This window comes from Alternaria alternata (assembly GCF_001642055.1).
Source record: "Alternaria alternata strain SRC1lrK2f unplaced genomic scaffold CC77scaffold_23, whole genome shotgun sequence".
Taxonomy (NCBI): domain Eukaryota; kingdom Fungi; phylum Ascomycota; class Dothideomycetes; order Pleosporales; family Pleosporaceae; genus Alternaria; species Alternaria alternata.
In genome coordinates, this window is record NW_017306212.1 from 88,291 (window position 1) to 111,630 (window position 23,340).

General features: G+C 50.3%; 12 protein-coding genes across 12 annotated transcripts; 6 read left to right on the forward strand and 6 right to left on the reverse strand.

Annotated features, from left to right (window-relative positions):
• Positions 1-204: 204 nt before the first annotated feature.
• CC77DRAFT_1024334 (adenylosuccinate lyase) lies at positions 205-1,959 on the reverse strand. Its single transcript, XM_018525850.1, has one exon. It carries the CDS (start codon positions 1,823-1,825, stop codon positions 398-400), a length of 1,428 nt encoding a protein of 475 aa, XP_018381322.1. The 5' UTR covers positions 1,826-1,959; the 3' UTR covers positions 205-397.
• A 175-nt stretch (positions 1,960-2,134) lies between these two features.
• CC77DRAFT_997930 (3-ketoacyl-CoA thiolase A) lies at positions 2,135-3,538 on the reverse strand (the record flags this gene model as incomplete). The annotated part of the gene is made up of 3 exons (XM_018536524.1): positions 3,309-3,538; positions 2,624-3,261; positions 2,135-2,579 (listed from the first exon to the last, which is right to left on the reverse strand). Exons 1-3 carry the CDS (start codon positions 3,450-3,452, stop codon positions 2,135-2,137), a joined length of 1,227 nt encoding a protein of 408 aa, XP_018381323.1. The 5' UTR covers positions 3,453-3,538.
• A 185-nt stretch (positions 3,539-3,723) lies between these two features.
• Positions 3,724-7,462, forward strand: CC77DRAFT_1034443 (hypothetical protein; the record flags this gene model as incomplete). Its single annotated transcript, XM_018526872.1, has 11 exons — positions 3,724-3,820; positions 3,870-4,032; positions 4,082-4,859; positions 4,911-4,995; positions 5,053-5,069; positions 5,115-5,143; positions 5,698-6,179; positions 6,230-6,628; positions 6,684-6,880; positions 6,931-7,078; positions 7,134-7,462. 11 exons carry the CDS (start codon positions 3,724-3,726, stop codon positions 7,460-7,462), a joined length of 2,724 nt encoding a protein of 907 aa, XP_018381324.1.
• A 27-nt stretch (positions 7,463-7,489) lies between these two features.
• On the reverse strand, positions 7,490-8,713 carry CC77DRAFT_1043614 (hypothetical protein). Its single transcript, XM_018527324.1, has 3 exons — positions 8,611-8,713; positions 8,282-8,552; positions 7,490-8,228 (listed from the first exon to the last, which is right to left on the reverse strand). Exons 2-3 carry the CDS (start codon positions 8,547-8,549, stop codon positions 7,546-7,548), a joined length of 951 nt encoding a protein of 316 aa, XP_018381325.1. The 5' UTR covers positions 8,550-8,552; positions 8,611-8,713; the 3' UTR covers positions 7,490-7,545.
• A 120-nt stretch (positions 8,714-8,833) lies between these two features.
• CC77DRAFT_971877 (3-hydroxyisobutyrate dehydrogenase-like protein) lies at positions 8,834-9,982 on the forward strand (the record flags this gene model as incomplete). The annotated part of the gene is made up of 2 exons (XM_018535846.1): positions 8,834-8,934; positions 8,988-9,982. Coding segments are annotated over exons 1-2 (1,026 nt in total), but the record flags the coding sequence as incomplete, so codon positions are not given.
• Positions 9,983-10,066: 84 nt separating this feature from the next.
• CC77DRAFT_1012599 (alpha/beta-hydrolase) lies at positions 10,067-11,894 on the reverse strand (the record flags this gene model as incomplete). The annotated part of the gene is made up of 5 exons (XM_018523777.1): positions 10,067-10,693; positions 10,743-11,113; positions 11,161-11,336; positions 11,389-11,682; positions 11,728-11,894. The coding sequence occupies 5 exons, from the start codon at positions 11,892-11,894 to the stop codon at positions 10,067-10,069; spliced, it is 1,635 nt and encodes a 544-aa protein (XP_018381327.1).
• Positions 11,895-12,301: 407 nt separating this feature from the next.
• CC77DRAFT_997946 (Metallo-hydrolase/oxidoreductase) lies at positions 12,302-13,909 on the forward strand (the record flags this gene model as incomplete). The annotated part of the gene is made up of 5 exons (XM_018536525.1): positions 12,302-12,484; positions 12,547-12,683; positions 12,733-13,064; positions 13,116-13,128; positions 13,205-13,909. The coding sequence occupies 5 exons, from the start codon at positions 12,302-12,304 to the stop codon at positions 13,464-13,466; spliced, it is 927 nt and encodes a 308-aa protein (XP_018381328.1). The 3' UTR covers positions 13,467-13,909.
• Positions 13,910-14,039: 130 nt separating this feature from the next.
• On the forward strand, positions 14,040-16,504 carry CC77DRAFT_1053614 (cytochrome P450). Its single transcript, XM_018527755.1, has 5 exons — positions 14,040-14,156; positions 14,217-14,413; positions 14,472-15,162; positions 15,218-15,703; positions 15,766-16,504. Exons 2-5 carry the CDS (start codon positions 14,303-14,305, stop codon positions 16,077-16,079), a joined length of 1,602 nt encoding a protein of 533 aa, XP_018381329.1. The 5' UTR covers positions 14,040-14,156; positions 14,217-14,302; the 3' UTR covers positions 16,080-16,504.
• Positions 16,505-16,780: 276 nt separating this feature from the next.
• CC77DRAFT_971887 (glycoside hydrolase) lies at positions 16,781-19,584 on the forward strand. The gene is made up of 3 exons (XM_018535847.1): positions 16,781-17,158; positions 17,212-17,838; positions 17,894-19,584. Exons 1-3 carry the CDS (start codon positions 17,032-17,034, stop codon positions 19,534-19,536), a joined length of 2,397 nt encoding a protein of 798 aa, XP_018381330.1. The 5' UTR covers positions 16,781-17,031; the 3' UTR covers positions 19,537-19,584.
• Positions 19,585-19,774: 190 nt separating this feature from the next.
• Positions 19,775-20,908, forward strand: CC77DRAFT_1065480 (hypothetical protein; the record flags this gene model as incomplete). The annotated part of the gene is made up of 1 exon (XM_018528814.1): positions 19,775-20,908. One exon carries the CDS (start codon positions 19,775-19,777, stop codon positions 20,906-20,908), a length of 1,134 nt encoding a protein of 377 aa, XP_018381331.1.
• A 243-nt stretch (positions 20,909-21,151) lies between these two features.
• Positions 21,152-21,861, reverse strand: CC77DRAFT_1098590 (antibiotic biosynthesis monooxygenase-like protein). The gene is made up of 3 exons (XM_018529957.1): positions 21,647-21,861; positions 21,469-21,587; positions 21,152-21,414 (listed from the first exon to the last, which is right to left on the reverse strand). The coding sequence occupies exons 1-3, from the start codon at positions 21,704-21,706 to the stop codon at positions 21,267-21,269; spliced, it is 327 nt and encodes a 108-aa protein (XP_018381332.1). The 5' UTR covers positions 21,707-21,861; the 3' UTR covers positions 21,152-21,266.
• A 420-nt stretch (positions 21,862-22,281) lies between these two features.
• On the reverse strand, positions 22,282-23,249 carry CC77DRAFT_1065482 (class I glutamine amidotransferase-like protein; the record flags this gene model as incomplete). The annotated part of the gene is made up of 2 exons (XM_018528815.1): positions 22,282-22,634; positions 22,706-23,249. The coding sequence occupies 2 exons, from the start codon at positions 23,247-23,249 to the stop codon at positions 22,282-22,284; spliced, it is 897 nt and encodes a 298-aa protein (XP_018381333.1).
• Positions 23,250-23,340: the final 91 nt, after the last annotated feature.

Here is a 23,340-nt window from a genome sequence, read left to right on the forward strand (position 1 = left end):
ATCAGCCTTATATTGGACTATCCATGGCTATGGAACTTTAGGCCGACATCTGCCGCAGCTAGGTGGTCCGGCCTGTGCATGATGTGGTGGCGGGGCCCGATACACATAATAGCGGGGTTACCAATTCGGTAGCTACGGGAGCTGTGAGGAGGCCCACATGGATATCATTGGGCAAAGAGTCATTATCTTGACCGGGTTGGTGGGACCCGTGAGATGAACGTGCGATGCACTCTCCCACATGAAGGCTGTCGCAACATGGACCTAGTGGCTCACTTGCGGGGTTCTTTGGCGGTCATGATAAGGTGGTCAATCGAAAGTATAGTGCTGACTCAGGAAACGCATTTACAATGTGGTTGTCAAGTAATGTCTATGCATGGCAAATGTGCTCTCATGTTGTTTATCTGGATGCAGCTAAGACCTCGTCCACCATCAATCCACACGAGCCTAGATAGTTCTTCGCATCGCACAGCGAGCTGAGCTCTTGGCTGGAAATCTTGTCGGTAATCTCGGACCGCGTCTGCAGAGCTTCTAATAAGCTGGTATCGTTCTCAATACTTTCTTTGCATGCCTCGTAGACAACATCGTGCGCTTTTGATCGACCGACATGCGGAGCAAGGCCCATCATTACAGCTTCAGCGACGATTAGACCCCTAGTAGAATACAGATTTGTGAGCATCTGCTTGGGGTTTACTACAAGGCCAGAAAGCGCAAAGTCAGCCTGGTTCAGCGCTCCAACAGCAATCACAAAGCTTTCTGGGACAGCCACCCATTCCAGATGCCATGGACCAGAAGCACGCTCGAAGTCTGACACCATACCGTCGAGCACCAAGCCGGCATTTGATCGTAGAATCTTCGATGCCGCCAGAATGACTTCGCTTGAAATGGGGTTCCGCTTCTGTGGCATAGTCGAGGAGGCGCCGCGGTGCGGCACAAAAGGCTCTGAGACTTCTGAAAGTTCGTTTGAAGACATGATGATAATGTCCAGAGCAAGCTTGCCTAAGGTACCACCAACAAGTGCAAGGTAGTTTGTAATTTCAGCAACTCCATCTCTGGCGACATGCCATGTGATCGGAGGATCGGTCAAACCTAGATCTTTCGCCATTTCCTTCCGAACACGGATGCCATCGTCGCCTGAGCCTAGTGAAGCCAAAGAGCCTGCAGCTCCTCCAAACTGGACCATCAAGGCACGCGATTTGAGCTGCTCGAGGCGCTCGAGGTGTCTTTGGAATCCAGATAGCCATATAGCACACTTGTGTCCGAAAGTAATGGGCAGAGCATGCTGAAGATGGGTGCGACCGGCCATGGGCGTATCCCGATGCTTTCTTGACAAATCTTCCAGGTTCTTGATGACGGAGCGAAGCGTACGCTCAACAATCTCAAGGCCTTCTTTCATCTGCAGCATGCTTGCCAGATCCATGATGTCCTGTGTTGTTGCTCCCCAATGCACATAACGTCCGGCCTCGTCACCACATGACGCGGAGAGCTGTCGGACCAAAGGAAATATGGGATATCCGACGATTTCGGTTTCGTTGCGCAGCCTGTCGTAGTCGAGTTCTACTTCGCGGGCTTTGGATGTCACAATCTCTCCGATATGTGAAGGTATCACATTGCATTTTGACTGTGCCCTTGCCAATGCGGTCTCGGCATCAACGCACCGATTGATGTACGCTTTGTCGTCAAACACCTTCCGAATCTCATCGGTTCCAAACAGCGTACGGAAGATGACTGAGTCGATGGCGCTCACGCTGCCGAGTGATCGTCGTTGAGGACGGAAGGTGGTTTGCCGGGGGATGGCACGCAGTGGGGCGCGTCGAAGCAAGAACATGATGTTGATTGTAATGGCAAAAGCACCTCAATGAATCATGAAGGGGATATGAGGCTCTAAAGAGAGCTTCAACAATGCCCAAGACATGGCTGGTGGCTCCCAGGCGGTGGACGTGTGGGACGCGGATGCAGCAGCATCGTGTGGGGAAGACACTGCCGGGCTAGAATGCGGGCGGCCCCCTGTGTTTACCGCTTCCCAAACTGGCTAGGCGGAATGGACATGTGACGCGCGCGACAGTTTCGTGTTCCGAGCTTCACTACCATCATCTTTAGATCATCACCATCAACGTTTCGTTAGATTTCTACAATGCTATGACTCTCGAACGAACAAAGAAGCAAGGCCTAGCCCGGTACTCGCACACATGCTGACAATGCCGATCTCCTTGTCTTGACGTCGCAGCTCGCCAAACAGTGTAGCAGTTTGCCGAGCACCTGTCGCCCCAGTAGGATGTCCGAGAGCTATCGCACCTCCATTCGGGTTAACCTTGTCTTCATCGAGACCCAGCTCCCGAATGCAAGCGATGGTTTGACTGGCGAACGCCTCGTTCAGCTCGATAACATCGACGTCCTTTAGTTGGATACCTGTCCACTCCAGTAATGCAGGTATCGCGTATATTGGGCTGATGCCCATCTCATCGGGAGCGCAGCCTTTGACTTGTGTACCGACAAAGCGGCCGAGTGGCTTCAGACCACGCTCTTCAGCCCATGAACGCCGAGCGAGTATGGTCGAGGATGCGCCGTCGGATATTTGAGACCTGGTAGGTTAGCCACGTAGTAGCTTTGATCTAGGTCAACTTACGAGTTGCCTGCAGTACTCTTGCCGTTCTCGCCGAACACAGGCTTGAGCGTCGACACTTTTTCAAAAGTTAAGCCATGTCGAATACCATCGTCCTTGGTTACTTCATGCCCTGCAGGCTGACCGCTTGCTTCGTCTATCCTCTGAACCGTCACTGGCGCTATCTCCCAGTCAAAGCGGCCTTCCTTTTGGGCGCGACTTGCGCGACTATGACTTCGTACCGCATACTCGTCTTGTGACTTTCTATCGACCTTGTATCTTTCCGCCACATTCTCTGACGTGATTCCCATCGGCATGAGACAGTCGCGAGCATCTTTGACGGTTGATCCTAGTAGTGTGGGCGAAACATCGGTCGGGAGGCCCCGCGAGGCGTAGTTCCTTGACATGCTCTCTACACCGCCAGCAAGCCCCACGTCAATTTGGCCCACCATTATCGAGTGCGAAATGTGGGTGATGGCCTGCAGACTGCTCGAACATTGACGATTGACTGTGTGAAAAGTCGTCGAGTTTGGAAATCCAGCATGATTGAGTGCCATGCGCCCGGTCTTTGCGAAACCAAGTTCAGCGAGTACATTCCCAATCATGACATCGTTCACATCATTCTTTTCAATGCCAGCTCGTTGTACGGCAGCTCTCATAATCTGACATGTTTAGCAACAGCGTAGTGCATTCTTATGCCGACACTCACCGGCATCAATATGTCTTCTGGGTGAGCATCTTTGTAACCGCCCTTGAAACTACGATTGATTGGCGACCTGACCGTAGAAAGTAACACAACATCGTTCGGGCTTTTGTGCAACACGTTTCGCGCAGCTTTGCTAAAGGATGCCATTTTGACGTATACACTGAGAAGATACGCGTTGCATTACTACAAGAGTAGTTACCTATTGTACTATATCAAATGCCCGAGAATGTGCCGCATTGTGATTGTGGTAAGGGCTGTGGCGGGGCGACGTGTATGTGTGGGGCAGGATCGGGAAGACCCCTCTATGACAACTCGGGCAACACCGCAATGATGCTTGCCGGATTTAGCTTGCATGCAGACGCGACTGTTCACTTTGAACATTTTCACACGCAAACTGAATTCAACCAAACACTACACAATGGCGCTCCCGACCAAATACCAAAATGGCAGCATTGACTCCTCTGCCAAGGGGGTGTACAGAGCGTCGCCCGTCAAGCTCATGATCTACGGAAATGGTAAGCAGCCTATGGTTACGGCTTGACAATAACTTACTATTTCGCACAGGAACCAGCAACCAGCTTTCGGATGTCATTGCCGAACTCGGTGCTACTAAAGCCTTTATCATCACCGGGCGGTCGTTGTACGAGAAGACGCCTGTGATCAAGAACATTGAGAAAGCACTTGGCTCTGCACATGGTGGTACATTCAGCAAGATTGGACAGCATGCGTATGTGAGATGCAGTTTGATTTCAGCAGTGGAGACTGACATGTCGTAGGCCAATTGGGGATATTAAAGAAGCCACAGCCTTGATGGCAAAGTCAGGATGCGACGTCCTCATCTCAATAGGTGGCGGATCGCCTATCGATTCGGCCAAAGCGATCGCGTACAATATCCATGAGGAGACCGGGAAGTGGATACCAAGTATCGCCGTACCAACAACGCTCAGTGTAGCAGAGACGACACAGAACGCCGGCTTCACCACCAAGGAAAAGCACAAGATCGCTGTGAGCGACCCTGAGCTTGTACCCAAGGCTGTTGTATACGATGGTGAACTTGCCATATACACACCTTTGAACCTATGGACAAGCACAGGAATCCGATCATTGGACCACGCAGTTGAGCTGATGTACCACCCTCTCGCTGCTGAGATTCCCACGAAACGCATGTCTCTGGAGGCTATCAAAGATCTGTTCACGTACTTGCCGCAGTCGAAAGCCGACCCCGACAACGCGGAAGTGCGAACAAAGCTCTTCGTTGCGTGTTATTCCTCACTTTTCCCTTTTCTATACACCGGTGGAGTCGGTCTCAGCCACAGCATAGGTCATGCGATAGGTGCTACCTATAGCATTCCGCATGGTATCACCAGCTGTCTCAGTCTAGCGCCGACAGTACACTTCAAGGCTAGCAACCCAGAGGAGGCAAAGCAGATCGCGAGGATCATTCCTTACATTGGGAAGCAAAGTACAGGCAGCGATGAGAAGGACTCGCATCTCGTTGCCGACGCTATCGCCGAACTTGTTGAAGAGCTAGGGCACAAGACCACTTTGACAGCTGTAAGTATCTGAGGCATGCCAGGACGACTTGTGCTAATCGTCGATCAATAGTACAATGTGCCGACCGGCGATGCAGAAGAGGAAGCCATCGCGTCACGTGCGCTACACAGTAAAGACCACAAGGATTTTGCGAACTGTGAGTTATCACGTATGCATTAGGGACTTCCATCGACTGACATGCTACACAGTGAAGCGAATCGTCCACGACTTGTACTAATGCGTTCCCTAAGCACAAGCGATAGGTAGCTTCTATAGCAAAGTACTCTTACCAATTTTTTCAAAATGTAAAACCACGTCCAATGCGCAATACTGCCAGAGTGTCTATTGGCGGCAAGTTTTTTTTGAGACGCGATAGCGCGTGGACACGTGAGCCAGTCCAGGTCGTTTTGCTGTTGGAAATGTTTTCCATCTCCGAGCCCCAGTGCCTTTTTCCGCCTCTCTAACGATCCAATGAACGTGCGTTTTGGCCGCAACCTCCGCATCTTGGCCGGCTAAGTCCTTATCCACCTCCGATTGTGGAGCTTTGCTCTTACCCGCCATCGGCACGGCATTTGGGTCGGTCTGACCCAATCGGCTAGTTACTATGATGCATGCCCATGGTACTCGTGTGGGGAGCGTCAACTCTACTGTACACCACATTTCTCACACGCTGTCCTTGTGCATTGAGTTTTGCGGAGAAGCGGAGGGCTGAGCCAGGTATCGTTGTCGATTGAGCTCTCATTACACTCTTGAAAATAGCCCACGCCTGCAGTAACCTTGTGCGCCATCTCAAACTGTCTTGAACAGTTTGAAGCTTGTTGGTTCGACTTCTTTTCCTCGTTGCGTTGCGATTCACGAGCACGACTCTCACGATGCAACGTTCTCTTCTATTTTCCGCACGCCGCCACGGCCCAGCGACGGGCTTGCGGTTCTTCTCTGCGAGCGCGTCTCGGCCAGCCATCAACAAGATCGTCTCCTCCGCACAAGAAGCCATCAAGGACATGAAGTCCGATACGACAGTCTTAGTTGGTGGATTTGGCTTTTCAGGAGTACCAAACACTCTCATCAATGCTCTACGCGACCGAAGTGACCTCAAAAACTTCACCGTTGTCAGCAATAACGCCGGTATGCCGGGTGTTGGGCTGGGACAACTCTTGGAGACAAAGCAGATTGGCACGATGATTGCGAGTTACATCGGAGATAACAAGGTGTTTGAGCAGATGTACTTGAAGGGTCAGCTGAGTCTGCAATTGACTCCTCAAGGCACGATTGCTGAGAAGTGCGCTGCTGGTGCTGCTGGTGTGCCAGCTTTCTACACACCAGCAGCATACGGAACAATTGGTATGGGAACAAAACAGTTGCACGTATACGACACGGCTAACAATATGCAGTACAAACTGGTGAACTTCCTGTGCGCTACAACACCGACGGTACCATCGCGAAAATGGCTCCTCCAAAAGAAACACGCGAATTCAACGGCAAATCCTACGTGATGGAAGAAGCCATCTTTGGTGATTACGCCTTCGTCAAAGTCGCAAAAGCCGATCGGCTCGGTAACTGCCAGTTCCGAAAAGCACAGAACAACTTCAATGAAGCAATGGGCAAGAATGCGAAGATGACGATTGTCGAAGCAGATGAGATTGTTGAGGACGGCGAGATTGCACCAGAAGATATTCATCTCCAGGGAATATACGTGAAGAGAGTGATCAAGAGCACAGTTGGCAAGGAGATCGAGAGGAAGGTGTTCTGGAAGAGTCCAGAGGAGCAGAAGAAGGCGCTCTTGGAAGGTGGTAAGTTGTGTTCATGCTATACCACGAAAGGCATATCACTAACCAAATTTATCAGGTTCAACCGAAGCATCACAGAAGCGCGAGCGCATCATCAAGCGCGCAGCTCAAGAATTGAAGGATGGCATGTATGTCAACCTTGGTATCGGCATGCCTCTAGCAGCGCCTGCATTCTTGCCCGAGGGCACCGAGATCGTGCTCGAGTCAGAGAATGGAATCTTGGGTATGGGCCGGTATCCCAAGCCGGGTGAAGAGGTGAGTCTGCGATAACAGTGAAGTGTTTTTAATATCATTAACAAAATCAGGACCCTGACCTCATCAATGCCGGAAAGGAGACTGTTACCCTGATCAAGGGCGCATCAACGTTCGGCAGCCACGAGTCTTTTGGTATGATCCGATCAGGACGCATAGATGTCGCCATGTTGGGTGCTATGCAAGTAAACCAATACGGAGGTTTGTTTTACACTTCAGTCTTGTTTGCCTTTCCGTTTACTAAACACCTCTCCAGATCTCGCAAACTTCATGCTTCCCGGAAAGGTCAAAGGCATCGGCGGGGCCATGGACTTGGTCGCAAACCCTACACAAACCAAAGTCGTCATCACCATGGAACATGTCGACAAGAAGGGCAACCCCAAGATTCTAAATCAATGCACATTCCCCCTCACCGGACAGAAGTGCGTCAGCACCATCATCACAGACCTGGCCGTATTCGACTGCGATCGCGTTGAAGGACTAACCCTGAAGGAGCATGCAAAGGGTGTTACTGTCGATGAGATCAGAAGCAAGACGGAAGCGCCGTTCAAGGTTAGCGAGGACTTGAAGGAGATGAGCGTATAGGCGAGACTAGGAAAAGATACCAATAAAGGACCATTTTAATTTCACTTCAGAATTGTCTAAATTTCGAGGCTCTCGAGACCACCTCACCTACTGCCACCCTCCACAGCATCCAGTCCTACGTACGCCGGCGCCGGCACATCCTCACTTATATCCCCCGAAGCACTCCAATGTTTCCAAACCAACTTCCTTTGCTCAATCTCATCTGCGATCGCAATGGCCATGTCAGCAACACTTATCCCGGTCAGTCTTCCCTCGAACACGTCTTTGCCCTCCTGCTGCTCGCCCACCAACACCATATCATCAACGCTAACCTCATACTTTCCAGTTCTCTTTCCCGGACGATACAAAGCAGATGGCGAAACAAAACTCCAGTTGAAAGTCTTACGGTCTTCAAAAAACATGTACGCCGTCCGTCCCGCTTTGATGAAATCCGATGCGTTGTCTTTCACGCAGATCTGCTTCTCGTAGTCTGCGATCACAGTTTTGTCTTCTTCGGTGGCTCTCCCAGAGCTCTCTGCTAATCTGGCTTCACGATACCGTCGCAGAGAGGTACCCATGATACCCAGACGCTCCTCCATATATGCTATGTGTGCGAGAGACGTTGAAATCGCCCGGCGGTAGGCGAGAAAAAAGTCAGGATGGTCGACGCACGGAAGGCTAGTGCCAGGAACGTGAAGAGAGCCTGCGCCACCGACAAAGAGAAAGTAAGACGATGGGCATATCTTGTGCGCTAGGAGAATCTTCCTAACGGATTCCAAGAACGGCACTGTCGTGCGTCAGTCACTTTCTGTACATGTCCGTGGTCAATTGAAGGCATACTGTACAACAACGCCCCTGCACCAGCTGTGTGTGGTCCAAATTCGCTGACCAGTACATCGATGCCCTCAAATTGCTTTGCTAGATCTTCTGTAGAAACCTCATCGATGTCTACGGGACGTGGAACGTAGCGCGGATGCTTTCCCAATTTCTCTGGGTTACGCGATATACCAAAGACGGTATGGCCTCGATTTAATAGCTCGACACAGAGGTAAGATCCGCCGAAGCCTGCAGGGCCGATTACACCCACGCGTAACGACGAGGATGACATGATCTGATCGAATGTCAATGTTGTGATGGCTCTTCGATTTGTAAACCTTAGGGTGAAGTACCTATGGGAATCTGCACATGAGTATTACCCCATATCTTTGTCCTCTCACAGGGTCCTGATGACAGTGAGGCCGGAGTGGTAGCGCCGAGGATATTGAGTTGGGGTAAGGAAGCTGGGGAAGTGAGGGGAGAATGTGGGGCATTGGTAAACGCACATGCAGGGACGAATGACGCTAACTGCTTGAACGAGACACGCTTAAGCATATGGTGAGCATTTCGAAGTCACCTATTTGACCAAAGAGACTATCTCGTAATTGAACTTCCTATCTTCGAAAAAACAGAATCATCTGGCAGCATGGCATTGGCAGACAATTATGCGTTCATTGGTCAGTGGGAGACGACAGATCATATCTGGTATCGATCCACTAATAATGATCAGGTCTCGGAGCGATGGGCTACGCAATGGCTGCTAATATCCGAAAGAAGATAAACCAGTCTTCGACCCTCTATGTTAATGATATCAACGCGTCTGCTTGCTCTCGCTTCAATGATGAATACTCTTCGTACGGCCCCATACAGATCGTCGCCACAGCACGCGAAGCGGCGGAAAACGCAAAAGTACTTATATCAATCGTACCAGGAGGAGCTGATGTGAAGAAAGTGTATCTAGACGAGAATGACGGGGTCATTGCGGCAAAGAAAGACGAAGAAAGGATCATGTTAGAATGCAGCACGATCGATGTGAACACAACAAAAGAAGTTGGTCAAAAGTTAAGAGAAACGGGGACAGGAACATACATTGACGCGCCCGTCTCCGGAGGAGTACCAGCTGCGGAAGCAGGTACTCTAGCGATGTTGATTGGTCATCCAGAACCAGCACAAACACCGACCTCTTTGTCCTCTTCAGATACCCGACTACAAATGACGCTGTCCATGCTTGGTCCAAAATCAAAAGCTTTCTACCTAGATACCCTCGGCGCAGGCCTAACTGCAAAGATATGCAATAACTATCTCTCTGGCACTGTTCTTCTCGCAACCGCCGAAGCCCTCGCAATAGGAGTATCCCATGGTCTTGACCCCGCTGCCCTATACTCTGTGATCAAGAACAGTACTGGCCAGTCTTGGATGTGCGACCATGTCATGCCCATACCCAATGTACAAACCGAATACTGGGTGCCTAGCAACAGTGGGTATAGGCCAGGATTCAAGACGCAGATGATGCTCAAGGATTTGGGACTGGGTATTGAGAGCGCGAATCAGGTGGGCATTAGACCTAGTATGGCAGAGAAAGCGTTGGAGGTTTGGGAAGGTGCGGCGAAGGATGAGAGGTGTATAGATAGAGACGGTAGTAGCATTTACTTGCATGTTGGGGGTGTGTTGCCGAAAGGGCACGAGGACAAAGCGAAGAAGCAGGAAAATGGATCCTGGGAGTTTGCTGATTGAAGCATTGTGATATCGAATTGAATATGATCTTGTCGCGATGCGTGTGCTGAGGCTTCCATATGTATTTCACATTACCTATTTTCCTTGGAAAAAGTTCTGAAAAACGTCCTGAATAGTATCAAATCCTGCCATCTCTCCCAATTTCAGGATTCTGTCGTCTCTTCCAATCTTCGCTGGATCACCATCCGGAACCCACCTACTTGTAACACCATCAGCACTCGGTCCGTACACTTTAGCACTCAGCTTTTCAGTCTGCACAGGCGGCCAAGGATCCTCTCCATTGACGAATTTGATGAAGTCTTCTCCATATTCCCGTGCCACTTTCTGTTGCGCATCGTCCAGGTGGTCGTTATAGTTCTGGAAGAGGTATGAGACATCGAGAATATGGCCTGCTTCACCCTGAAAACGACCCTCCCAAGGTATACCTTCATTGAAGTGGTAGAGGAAGAACTTTGAGTCGGCGGTATTGGGCCAGCCTTTAGCGAAGGCACGAGAAGGCGCATAAAAGGAGATTTCGGAGGCGAAACGCAGAATCGAAAGAATGCCTTCGTCGTCTGGGGTCTCTGGAGTGATACTGTAGGCTTTGAGAAGTTGTTCCGCTACATCCGGATGATTGGATAGTGTAGCCTTGCAGGAGTCGATGAACTTTTGTGCGATGCCGGGGTTGCGGCCATCGAGACCTAGATATGCAAGGATGTTGGCCTACATATGATCAGCTCATTTATCGCAAGTGCCAAATGGTCATACTTACATCTAGTTTTGACTCTCCTATCATGAAAGCCTTGCACCACCTCCTACCTGGCATCATAAAGGCTGGGCTATCCTCCTGAGATGAAACCGTAAGGAAGTCGGGTGAACCAGGCATAGTAACGCCATCGATAGAAGGTAGCATCGGCGCTGTAGGGGGAACCTTTTGCCAAAGGTCGTCCACAGGCATACTCAAAAGGGCCTTGATACGATCCTCTGGTGACTTGTCTTTCAGACCAAACGCGTCTATGGCTTGTTGGTACGATGACTCTGCCACAAATTCCGGGATAGGCTTGAAAAGTAGTACGGCTCCTCCAGTGCTCAAACAGCGCTTCATCAGCGGCTCCTTGGAGCAAAGTAAGACTGTCGCAGATACTGCACATGTCAGTCAAGCTTCTACGTCGATATTCTCGCCCACATACATCCGCCGGCGCTCTCTCCGCATGCAGTGATCTCATCCGGATCACCTCCAAAACCGCCTATGAACTTTTTGATCCACTGAAAAGCTGTACGCTGGTCGTAAAAGCCATTGTTTGCTTTGTAACCTGCTTTGCGCAGTTCTTCGGAAGTTGCGAAGCCTGTGAAACCTAGTCGGTAGCTGTATATATCAACACCTGTATGAAACTTTTGTAGAACACCAGTACACTCACTTTATGGTGATACCAATGACGGGTTTCTTCTTCTCGACAGACATCCTAACTATGGGAGCCGGGTCATAGTGCGGGTACCAACTACTTCCGACAGCGAATCCGCCTCCATGAATGAAGACAAAGACAGGAAGCTTCGCGTTCGGGTCAATAGCGCCATCCTTGTTCGTTGGCACAGTGATATTGAGATTCAAGCCTTCGAGATCGGAATGCGCAGGAACCTCTGGGAGTGGCAATGATTTCTGGATAAAACCAAATTCACGTTCAATAGCACCAATTGGAGACACTGGAGGAGGTCTACTTCAATCAGCATTGATGTTCAAATTTCCATGGCCGACATACCCAAATTTCGAAGCGTCTGTAGCGCCAGCTCCATAGTTTTCAACAAGCTCAGGTGCGGCCAAGCGATCCTTTATCGAAGCATACTTCAGACCAAGGAACTGTGCTATCCCATCCACACTCTTGCCCTTCAATTCACCCAGGTGTTCGTGTTTGAGAGTTGCCGACATGTTAGCCGTTGCGTGAGAAGAGATGGTGCGAAACAGAAAATTGGCGGTTATCCAAGGATCACCAAAGTGTTTAGTATATTCTAGCGTATTCTTGGATCGGCGGCGTAAGGATACGTATCCTTGGAGCTGTCCGTATGCAAATAGTTCCGTGGGGTAACGAAGACCCGACAAATTACCCCGCACCTGTTTCTGCCACTCAAGCAGTGGGGCAATCACCAGCAACCAGAGGCCTGCGCGATGTGGGGGTAATTCAACGATTAGGTCTCGCATCTACGAGAATATCGTGATTTGTGACATCGTAGTCTGGGCTTTGAGCTGGGCAGTTAGCCAGCACGTATACGGCTAGAAAAGGAATTATCCACGTCCATGTTATATGCAGCCAGCTGTTTGCACCATTGATCCCAGCTATGAAGGCTAACCTACCTCATACCGATGCCTGCGTTGAACTTGCTCTTCTCGATGGCGGCAGCTTTTTAGGAGATTTGAGCCGTATGCATGCTGGCGAAAACGGTACGTTTCGCATGTATAACTGGGCATTCTATGTCTCGCACCAGGGAAGACATATACTTTGGGATCTTGGATTGGACGAGGTACGTGGACTGGAGGCGAAGAGAAACACCGAAGTTTTCTTGTGACTGATTTGTTTTTGAAGGACCGAAGTTGTTATACTCCATGGGTTAACAAATTCATGCTAGAGCATGTCAATCACGTTGGACCTCGGAGGACCATCGTCCAGCAGTTATCAGAAAGAGGGGTGTCCGCAGAAGATATTGATACCGTATTGTTCAGGTATGAGCTCAAGGTTGAATGTGGCTCATGTTCGCTGAACAGAAGACAGTCACGCTCATTGGGACCACTCGCGACCCATCAGCGACGTATTTCCGAATGCGAAGGCGTACTTCGGTCCAGGAACAAGGGCAGCATGCCAGCCAGGGCATATGAAGGATCCAAGTCTGCAGTGGGATGGCCGCTTCTTCGACCCGGAGCATTCGACCGAAAAATGGGACGAGCTACAAGGTGAATGGAGACCTTTTGGCCCGTTTGAGAGAGCGTTGGACTACTTTGGTGACGGCAGTTTCTGGGTCCTCGATGCGCCTGGTCATATGCCAGGCAATATGGCTGCTGCAGCAAGACTGCAAGGCGGCGAGTGGGTGATGCTTGGTAGCGATTGTACGTTGCGTCGCGTTGTTTTCATTGGCCTTCGCTAACCTTGCAAACTAGGCTGTCATTCGCGGTACGTTGTCCTAGGATAGGCTGGGCGTATGCTGACCGTCATGGTTGTTACGATCGGGCGCTTGCTGACTGGTTAGGGATTTGTTGGACGGCCTACGAGAAATTGCGGAGTTTCAGGGACCAGGGGCAGTGAGCATGTCTCTTCATACAGACCTCACTTCTGCGAAAGACACCATTGCCAAGATACGACAGCTGGAAACCAATTTTGGTGTTCACACCGCGCTCGCGCACGACGCGTCGTGGTTGAAGCAGGGCACAGATCAAGTGCTCATGTCGCTGCTGGACAGCAAGATGCGCGTCGCAGCCAAGGAGAAGATACCGTTTGATGAGATACCATAGACCGAACATGAGATACTATAGACCGAACATGAGATATGAGTCCGGTTTAGTGTCCGAAGGTTGGATGCCTGATATTCAAGTAGCGCGGCGACGCGCCGGTTACGCGTTTTTCGTGACGTGATTGCTGATGGGGTAGGTATGCGTACAACGGGATGCCTCGATACCACTCCTTCAGGCATGAACATAGCAATAATTCAGCTGTGAGCAAACATGAAAAAGAAGTAGAGGCAGAACTCAAAATTGTTGTGCGACGCTTGGAGACGCGGTTGCGGTAGTCGGTTGCCTCAACTGCTACGACCACGCTAGAGACGCAACCAAGGAAGAACACCGTCATGATATTCTGCGTGACAATATGCTACGCTTAGCGTTTGCATGCTCGGATTCGATGACTTTGAATCATTGAGATACCAAAGTGTTAAAGATAAGTGTGCTAGTGATAAATCATGGTTGTCAAAGAGATGAACGAGTTATAGGTCAGGTCGCACTTGAACTACTAGTGCGTGAGGCATGGCCGAAGAAACACCTGCACGTTGTGAGGCAGCAGTCATGACCCAACTCAACAACACTGACTTCTTCTGATCAAGGCTTGATACCACCACCAACACGACGATTCATTCTCGATGTTTCACATGATAGCCTAGCTGATGCATCTATGGCCGCATCAGGCGATGAGGCGCTTCCACATTGACAGTAGGCGTCCAACTATGCGCTAGTTGCTTAGTGCTGATCACTTGCATCCATGGCACCAAGATCGGGGCCCAGACCTACTGAATCGCAAGACCTCAATAACATTGGAGCCCCCAAGCTCAGTGAGCCTCAACCTCTAGGCTTTCATCATGGCTCTCCGCGACTTACCATGGGTGACAATACTCTTCTCCGGTGTCGTCGCGGCGCTCGCGTACGGGACGATGAGGCTGATTCAAGTACGGCACTTCTACAAGGACCTTGTACGTGGACAGTATCCATTGCGGACTGCTATCGAGGCGACACTGACGATCCATGTAGCCCAAGCCGCCTCACAGTTTTTTCTTTGGTCATCTCAAACTGCTAGGCGAGACTTTCAAGTCACTGCCAAGCGACGTTCATTACCAGGCAGCGGCCGTTACAATTGCCAGGAAATACAACATGCCTGGTCTCTTCTATCTTGATCTGTGGCCCATCGCATGGGGACAGATTGTTGTTACAGATCCAGATGTCGCACTTGAGATGACAGCCGTTCGAAACCACCCCAAACACGAAGCAGAGGGCCAAATGATTGATCCATTGATTGGTCGTGGGAACATTGTCACAGCGAATGGGCCGCAGTGGAAGCATCTCCACAGGATGCTGAGTCCTGCTTTCGCCATCTCGCACATTACCAACATGAGACCAATGGTTGCTGACGAGGTGATGAAATTTCGGTCGATTATCCACGAGAAGGCCAGATCTGGAGAGGTTTTCAAATTGGAAGACCCTACTCAACACTTGACGTTCGATGTGATCTCGACTGCGACCTTTGGGCGATCTCTCGACGCACAAACCAAGGGCAGCCCTGCTCTGCAGCACTTTGAGAATATGTGTCGTGCTTACATGGCATCGCGAGAATCTGTCAACTACATCCGGAACTTCTTTGTCAACAGAAAAGTTTCGGCCGAGCGAGACAAGTTAGATGCCATCGTAGTAGATCTCATCAAAGAGAGATTCGAGATTGTAAAACGTAAGTAATAGATGTATTGGAGCATTACTGTACATCATTGACGTGTAGCTCGCAGGCGATAAGCTCGATCTCTCCGAAAAGCGAGGATTAGGAATCATGGATCTCATCTTGCGAGATTATATTGCAGAGCGACAGAACGACGTGAAGGAGCTCGACCACCAATTTGTCCAAGATGCTCTATCGCAAGTTAAAACGCTATTGATCGCTGGAAGCGGAACTACGTCTGACACCGTCTGCTTTGGAGCTATGATGCTCAGCGTCCACCCTGAAGTAGTTCAAAAGATGCGAGAAGAGCACGACCGCGTCTTCACCCCTGGTATTGAGGCGACTTACGAGATGCTGAAAACGGATCCTTATAGAGTGAACGAGCTTACGTACACAAACCATGTTGTCAAGGAGATCCTCCGATTCTTCCCGATAGGCAACACTGCGCGTAAGGGCATTGATACTCTTAAGTACCAGGGCCGAGAGTGGCCGGCCAAAGATATCATGATTTGCCCAGTCCAACTGGCTATGCACATGGATCCTGCGATATTTCCAGGTAAGTAGCACCTGTCAAGCTTCGTACCTGGTGCGTATTCAGTTGCTGAAACCTGTCCCTAGACCCGCTCAAATTTGACCCCGATCGATATGCACGAGAAGATTTCCCGCGTCACGCATGGCGTCCATTTGAAAGAGGTCCACGTGCCTGCCTTGGTCAACCTCTGGCTATGGACGAGTTGTTGATCACGTTCTTGTTGACGATACGAGATTTCGACTTTACATGCGCAGATTTGAAACCTAACAAGACGCCTCGAGTGGACTGGTTCGACCTGGATTTAACGTTCGGCGACCGCGCCTTTCAAGAGTTCGTGTTTGAAGCGAAACCACGCGATGGCATGCCAATGACAGTCAAGAGATCCAACTGGCCTTCGTAGTCGTATCAAATACTGCCGATCTTGGATGCAGACAGCCATCTTAGACGGGCATCCCGGTAACTCACATTCTCCAAGGTTTCGAGATACGATATACAGCCGAAGGTTTGAAGGACAGAATCCATCAAGTTGAGCACAAAGACAGCCAGAAGATTCTGGGTGAAGATACGAGCTCACTTGCAAGTTGGGGAACGGATCGTCTCGGACCGAATATCGGTTCAAAACTGGTGGATGTACAGATGATTCGCAAGACTTCGACAGTGTAGTAAGGTTGAGATACGTTCGGGAGTTGGCAATGCATTCCGCGGCCAGTTATACGGTCAATACCATATTGCAGGTCTTAGTTGTGAGCCACTGAGCGATTATGACGAAACATGCGGAAATTACTATTGTTGAGACATAAGCAAATATGATCCATGCTTCCATCCCGTTATTCAGTCACCCCGCACCCCGCATCAGCGCATCCCTTGCAATTCTTCGGCCGATGCTTATGCGAGCTTGTCATGTATTCTCAATATTGACCGAAGTCGTCCAGGTCTTGTTGCCGTGCCTTGCCTACCGCTGACAGTCGTGGATTTCCATTCAGCCTGAATGCGCAGCCAATCGGAGAGCAGTTAGCTCCACTTAGCGCAAACCCCTCACAGACTTTGCAAGTACCATGGGGCTCCGCATGCGGCTCGGGTATACTCTTGGCTGCCGTATGCCTCTGGGCCAAGCATCGGGAGTGGCTTCGGACACAAGAGTGGCTCGGTGGTCGGAAATAAGTGGACTGGCGACCGGTACTCAACCGCGTGGCCATCATAACCATGACGTATAGACATCGTGGGCTTATGTCTTTACCAACCGTGTGCTGACGCAGGGTCACCGACTACGGCTATTTAGTTTGCTATAAGATATGTGGTGAAGAGATGTGAAAGAGAAGTATCCGGACCATCCGAACCAGACAACCGGCATCATGCTCACCTCGACGCGTTCGCTGCAAGTGTTGCTCGTCGCTGCGACAGGAGCTTATGCTCAATTCGTTTTCCCTGACTGCACCAGTGGAAGGTTGAGCAATGAGACCATTTGCGATGCTTCAGCATGTACGTTGATCTATTTGCTGCTACATCGACCTTATAATACTAACTTGTTTCAGCACCGCTGGCTCGCGCGAAGTCTCTCGTAGCTCTTTACACACTCGAGGAGAAGATCAATGCTACGAGCAGTGGCTCTCCAGGTGTCCCTCGTCTCGGTATACCGCCTTACCAGTGGTGGAGCGAGGGTCTTCATGGTATTGCCGGTCCTTACACCAACTTCAGCGATGAGGGAGAGTATAGCTACTCGACTTCTTTTCCTCAGCCCATCTTGATGGGTGCGGCCTTCGACGATGATCTGATCACCGAGGTTGCAAAGGTCATCTCAACCGAAGCGCGTGCGTTCAACAACGCCAACAGGACTGGTCTTGACTTCTGGACGCCCAACATCAACCCTTTCCGTGATCCCCGCTGGGGTCGTGGTCAAGAAACACCTGGTGAAGACCCCTACCATTTGTCTTCTTACGTCCAGGCTTTGGTTCACGGACTTCAGGGCGATGCGTCTGACAAATACAAACGTGTCGTCGCAACTTGCAAGCACTTCGCTGGCTATGATATTGAGGACTGGAACGGAAACCTCCGCTACCAGAACGATGTGCAGATTTCTCAGCAGGACCTTGTTGAGTACTACCTCGTTCCCTTCCAGGCCTGCGTTCAAGCGAACGTGGGTGCTTTCATGTGCAGCTACAGTAAGTCTGACGTCAACCGTTCGTTGTGTGTATGCTTGGAACTAAGAGAAGTTAGACGCGGTTAATGGTGTGCCAACATGCGCCGATCCCTACCTACTTCAGACGATTCTTCGTGAACACTGGGGTTGGACTAATGAAGAGCAATGGGTTACTTCCGATTGTGACGCCGTTCAGAACGTTTACTTGCCTCATGAATGGTCTGCAACTCGTGGAGGTGCTGCTTCCGACGCCTTGAAAGCTGGTACCGATCTCACTTGCGGTACTTACATGCAGGAACATCTGCCCGCTGCCTTCCAGCAAGATTTGCTTGAAGAATCTGTCCTCGACCAGGCCCTCGTCCGGCAATACTCATCGCTTGTCCGCCTGGGCTACTTTGACTCTCCCGATAACCAGCCTTACCGCCAGATTGGATGGGACTCAGTCGCCACGAATGCTTCGCAGGCGCTTGCCCGCAGAGCCGCTGCTGAGGGTATCGTTTTGCTGAAGAATGATGGTACGCTGCCTCTTTCACTCGATTCGTCCACATCGATTGGTCTTTTCGGTGACTGGGCAAACGCAACCTCTCAGCTCCTTGGTAACTACGCCGGTGTCTCTACGTACCTGCACTCTCCGTTGTACGCCCTGGAGCAGCTCAACGTCACCATCAACTATGCTGGAGGAAATCCTGGCGGCCAAGGTGACCCAACGACAAACCGCTGGTCCAATCTTTACGGCGCCTACTCTACTAGCGACATTCTCATGTATGTTGGAGGTATCGATAACAGCGTTGAGGAGGAAGACCAGGATCGTACATACCTCACATGGACTGGAGCCCAGCTTGATGTTATCACCGAGCTTGCTGAGACAGGAAAGCCAGTCATCGTTGTGGTCACTGGAGGAGGTCAGATCGATAGCACTCCTCTCGTGAACAATCCCAACATCTCCGCCATCCTTTGGGCTGGGTACCCTGGTCAGGATGGAGGCTCGGCCATCATCGATATTGTCACCGGAAAGACTGCTCCTGCTGGACGTCTACCTACGACTCAGTACCCCTCCAACTACATCGCGAAGGTCTCTATGATGGACATGAACATGCGCCCTGGTGAAAACAACCCTGGCCGCACCTACAAGTGGTACAATGGAAGTGCTGTCTACGAGTTCGGTCACGGTCTGCACTACACCAACTTTTCTGCCAACATCACCACCCAAATGCAGAACAGCTACGCAATCTCTGCGCTTACACAGAACTGCAACAGTACCGGAGGGTTCCTCGAGCGTTGCCCATTCGCTGCTGTAGATGTTGAAGTATCCAACGACGGCGACGTCACATCCGACTACGTCGCTCTTGGTTATATTGCCGGAGAATTTGGTCCTGCGCCTCATCCAAAGAAGTCGCTTGTCTCTTACAAGCGTCTCCACAACATCACCGGTGGAGCTTCTGACACTGCAACTCTCAACCTAACTCTTGCATCTCTTGCCAGGGTCGACGAGATGGGTAACAAGGTCCTTTACCCTGGTGACTACACCTTGTTGATCGACAACCACCCGCTTGCAAGTATCAACTTCACTTTGACCGGCGAGCAAGCTATGCTAGACATGTGGCCTCAGCCGCCTGCTAACCGCACTGCTGAGGGAGTAAAGGGTGTTGGTGATTACTGGTACGGAGGATATGGAAGCGAGTATGCAGAGGAGCCTGCAGATCTACAGAACACTATGTAAATGAGCTACCGTTTATAATGTAATGGAACTTGTGGAGAGACGTCATTTAATGACTCCTTCTACATGCATTTGCATTCCCGTATGTTTACTCCTCTCACCTTCACCTTCATATCAAACTTGCGCTCGGACCATCGCTTTTGTTTGCTCCAACTGTCAGCGCACTGCACCCTTCACATATACTCCTCCTTCAACAAATCTGGAGATCACTTCAACTTCGGTCTGCGACAGCGAAGAAAACATGACGCTGTGCGACGAGTGCGACAACGAAGGCGCTCTGCGTTGCAATGGTTGCAGCGCGAGTTGCTGTTGCTCCAAAGAGTGCCAAAAGAAGGCATGGCCACTCCACAGAATTCTCTGCAAAACTTTCAAAGACTTTCAAGACTGCCCCAAAGCCGAACACTCTGGTGAGAAGTACACTCGAGCTATCTATTTCCACCCCGACGAAGACGCCCCACGTTTCATATGGCTCAAGACTAAGGATGAGATGGGAGAGTACGGGTGTAGCTATCTTAGCGTTTTTCCTGGTCCACTTGCAGCTATAAACAAGATGGAGTCCGAGTCCGGAGAGTTCATTCATATGACAAATACGCAAATCCGACACAACTACGCTCTCGCCCGCCTACTTCCATACACCCTCTTTTTGTCTTCCCGCGAAGACTTTCTTCATGACGGATCCACGCACAACAAAGCCAGCGATAAGATCGTTGATCTCAACTCTGTTCACCTGCACGATTGGAGAGGTCCTATGATCGCCTATGGCACTGACGTCTTCGACGACGTTCCCCACAGTTACAACCCATCCCACAGTCAAGATCTCGGCCCCTGCGACCTTCGGATTCTCGCACACTGGCTCAACACTTACTATCTCAAGTACGGAAATCTCCGAACGATTGAGGACCTACAGCCAGAATTGAGTAATGTGGTTGGCGTGCGCATCAACTGCAATGGCGACGTCGATACCGACGGTCGTCCTCGTTACGAGCCCATAGAGCTTCCTGCCTTCCATCGTATCTTTGAACAAACAGCTACCGACGTTTCCAAGCACATCGCAATCCCTCTGGTTGTTCAGCGCATTCCTGGAAGTGTCAAGAAATGGCAGAAGCATTCGGAGTCATCCTCGAGCAAGTTCCCTTGGGTCAACACAGCGGGCACTTTCCTGAATATCGGCTGCAAGCCCCAGAGCAAGCGATCCGGTTTCGACTGGGGGTTTGCACCACCGGAATGGCAGACATCCGTTGGCGCTGTCGTCGTCGTGCGCAAAGACAAGAAGAAGCTGCTCCCTGAACATGTTCACGCGCTTGTCGAATACCACCAGCATCATCTCATGCGTGTCTTCGGGGAAGAGTCTCAAGGTATGCACTCCGATGGGTAGCTACCTTCAAATCGAGGCAAGGAGTGGGTTATGAAGTAGATCAATAAAGAGAAGTTCCAGGAGTACTATGTGGCTTGGAAGTTGAGGCAATCAGAAAATACAAAGGTGCAGCAGATCTCGCCTTACGACATTTAGACTACTGCCAGCGCGGTACACTAGTACAAAATTTTTGAGAAGATGTGCGTTCAGAATTCGTGAACGTTGACGATGTAAACAAGGAGGGTTTTCACCTGAATAGTCATTAGCATTTTTCAAGTGACACGACACCACGATCTTCCATGCAACGTTCTCGTTCTAAATTCTTCGTGACGTCCTCGACTCTTTCGCTACAGGATGCTAGAGTTTTCTGTAACACAGTTTATAGTTTGCTAGCATATCCGCCTGCCTCTTTAGTGAAGAGCACTTTCATCGGCTCCGCGAGCAGATCCTCCGTCTTCATTGTCTTTCCCAATTTCTTGAAGTCCTCGCTCTTTCCATGTGTTTCCAGAGCCGCTTTGTTTGCATATCTAACGATCGTCAGCTTTGAACCTGCTCAGATACCAAAAAAAAAAAGAGCTTACGTTTCAAGCATCACGAATATTGGCGCATCGCCCTTGGTTTGACGATGTATATGATACCGGAGCGTACCAGGCTCGTTCGCCTTTACAGCTTTGGCTGCGGTTGTCAGAAGCTCTTCGACCTAGAAAACATCAGCTGCTTGTTTGGAACGATAGTGTTGGTGCTGATTTCGAGGCATACCCTATCTGCCTTGCCGGGCTTGGGAGTGATGATTGCAATGACATCGAAGGGGCTGGACATGGTGAAGTAATCTTCAACACGCAATTGTTCTAAGGGTAGCTGGCGAAGATGGAAATATTCCAAGATGTCGCTTCCGAGTAAGGAATGAGATTCTGTACTTGAGAAAACGAGACAGATGATGATACCACAAGTCGCGTCTTTGACGCCGTTGCCGTCTGCAAGAGTGCTCCGCTCCTTTTCGGTAGAGCCGAAAAATGCCGAGGTACGATCCAAACATACCTAGCGGCATGTCCTGAACTTTCACTCTCCCTCTCATCATGGTTGCATTATCTGAAAATTAATGCAATGAGAATCTATTACTTGAGTTTCCGTTCACCAATGCAATTGTGGTCGCAAACATTATATTCGATGAAAGCATACCTTTTCGAAACATGTGTGACGGCAGTTGAAAGAACAGGATGAACCTCCGCAGATGATCACTAATTGCGAAACCGGCGAAGCATCAGATTCTCAAAGGTCCATCACTCGAGATTCCGACACAGATTCGATTCTAACGTGTACATTGAAGCTGGCTTTGCAGGTCTTCATTTGAAAATATGACAGTGTTTCTTTTCTTAGCTGCCCACAACACCTCGTCATACATCGTCACCACCGCCTGTCGTTTCCGGCTCAATGACTGCTCTTGTTCCGAGATCATATTTATCGCCTTCCCGTAGGAAGTAGAACCTCGCATTGGGCGGTGGTAGAGGCCTCTCCCAGCTTCCTTCCCTGGACCAAAAGCCGCCGTCGTAGATCAGCGCATACGTGCTGCCGATGACTTCCAGCTCGTTCTTGTTGACTACTAAAGCAGTGTCTTCGTCAATCGCCAGCCCAAGTAGCTCTGGGTAGGCGTTGAGAATCTCAAACATGTCGAAGTGCCTGTTGCGTACCAAGACGTGCTGGTCGATGGCTGAGTTCTTGAGATATCCAAAGCCAACAGTGTGATCACCTAGAGGAGCCGCGTTAGTTTCGTTTGTGACGATATATTGCTGGTAGATTACAGCATGATCAGCGACCTACCTATCATGATGGTATTATTCGCTGTATCACCGCGTGCGAGGAAACTGCCAATGATGCTCGCGCCAGCACTCGATCCTGAGATAACACCCCCTGCATCCAGAACAGCCTGAAAAGCCACTTCAGTCTTGGTTCCAGCGTATGCATCAACCAACCGCCACTGTCGTCCACCACCAAAGAAGATACCCTTGGCACCCAACAAAGGAGCGATGAACTCGTCGGTATCGGCGACGGCGGGGTCATACGTATGCAAGACGGTTACATTGTTGGCACCATATTTTCGGAAAGCCACGGCTGTGGTAAAGTTCTGGTCATAGGTATCTTCGCCGCCGGCAGTGGGAACAACTACGATGGATGCATTGGGGCCTCCAGCGAGGGAGATGATGCGCTGGTAGATGCTCTCGCTTTGTAAATTTCCTCCAACGATCACGAGATGACCACTTTCTGGGCCAACATAGGTTGTGTTGGTGCCGTTCGTCGCGTATATGGGATTCGCTATGGTCGTTGCTGTCAAGACAGCAGCGCAGAAAAGAGTAGTGAACCACATTATGAAGACACTGATATCATGCAACACCCACATTTGAAAACCGAGACGCCTTTACATATGAACTCCACTGCCAGTGACGGCATCTTATCAC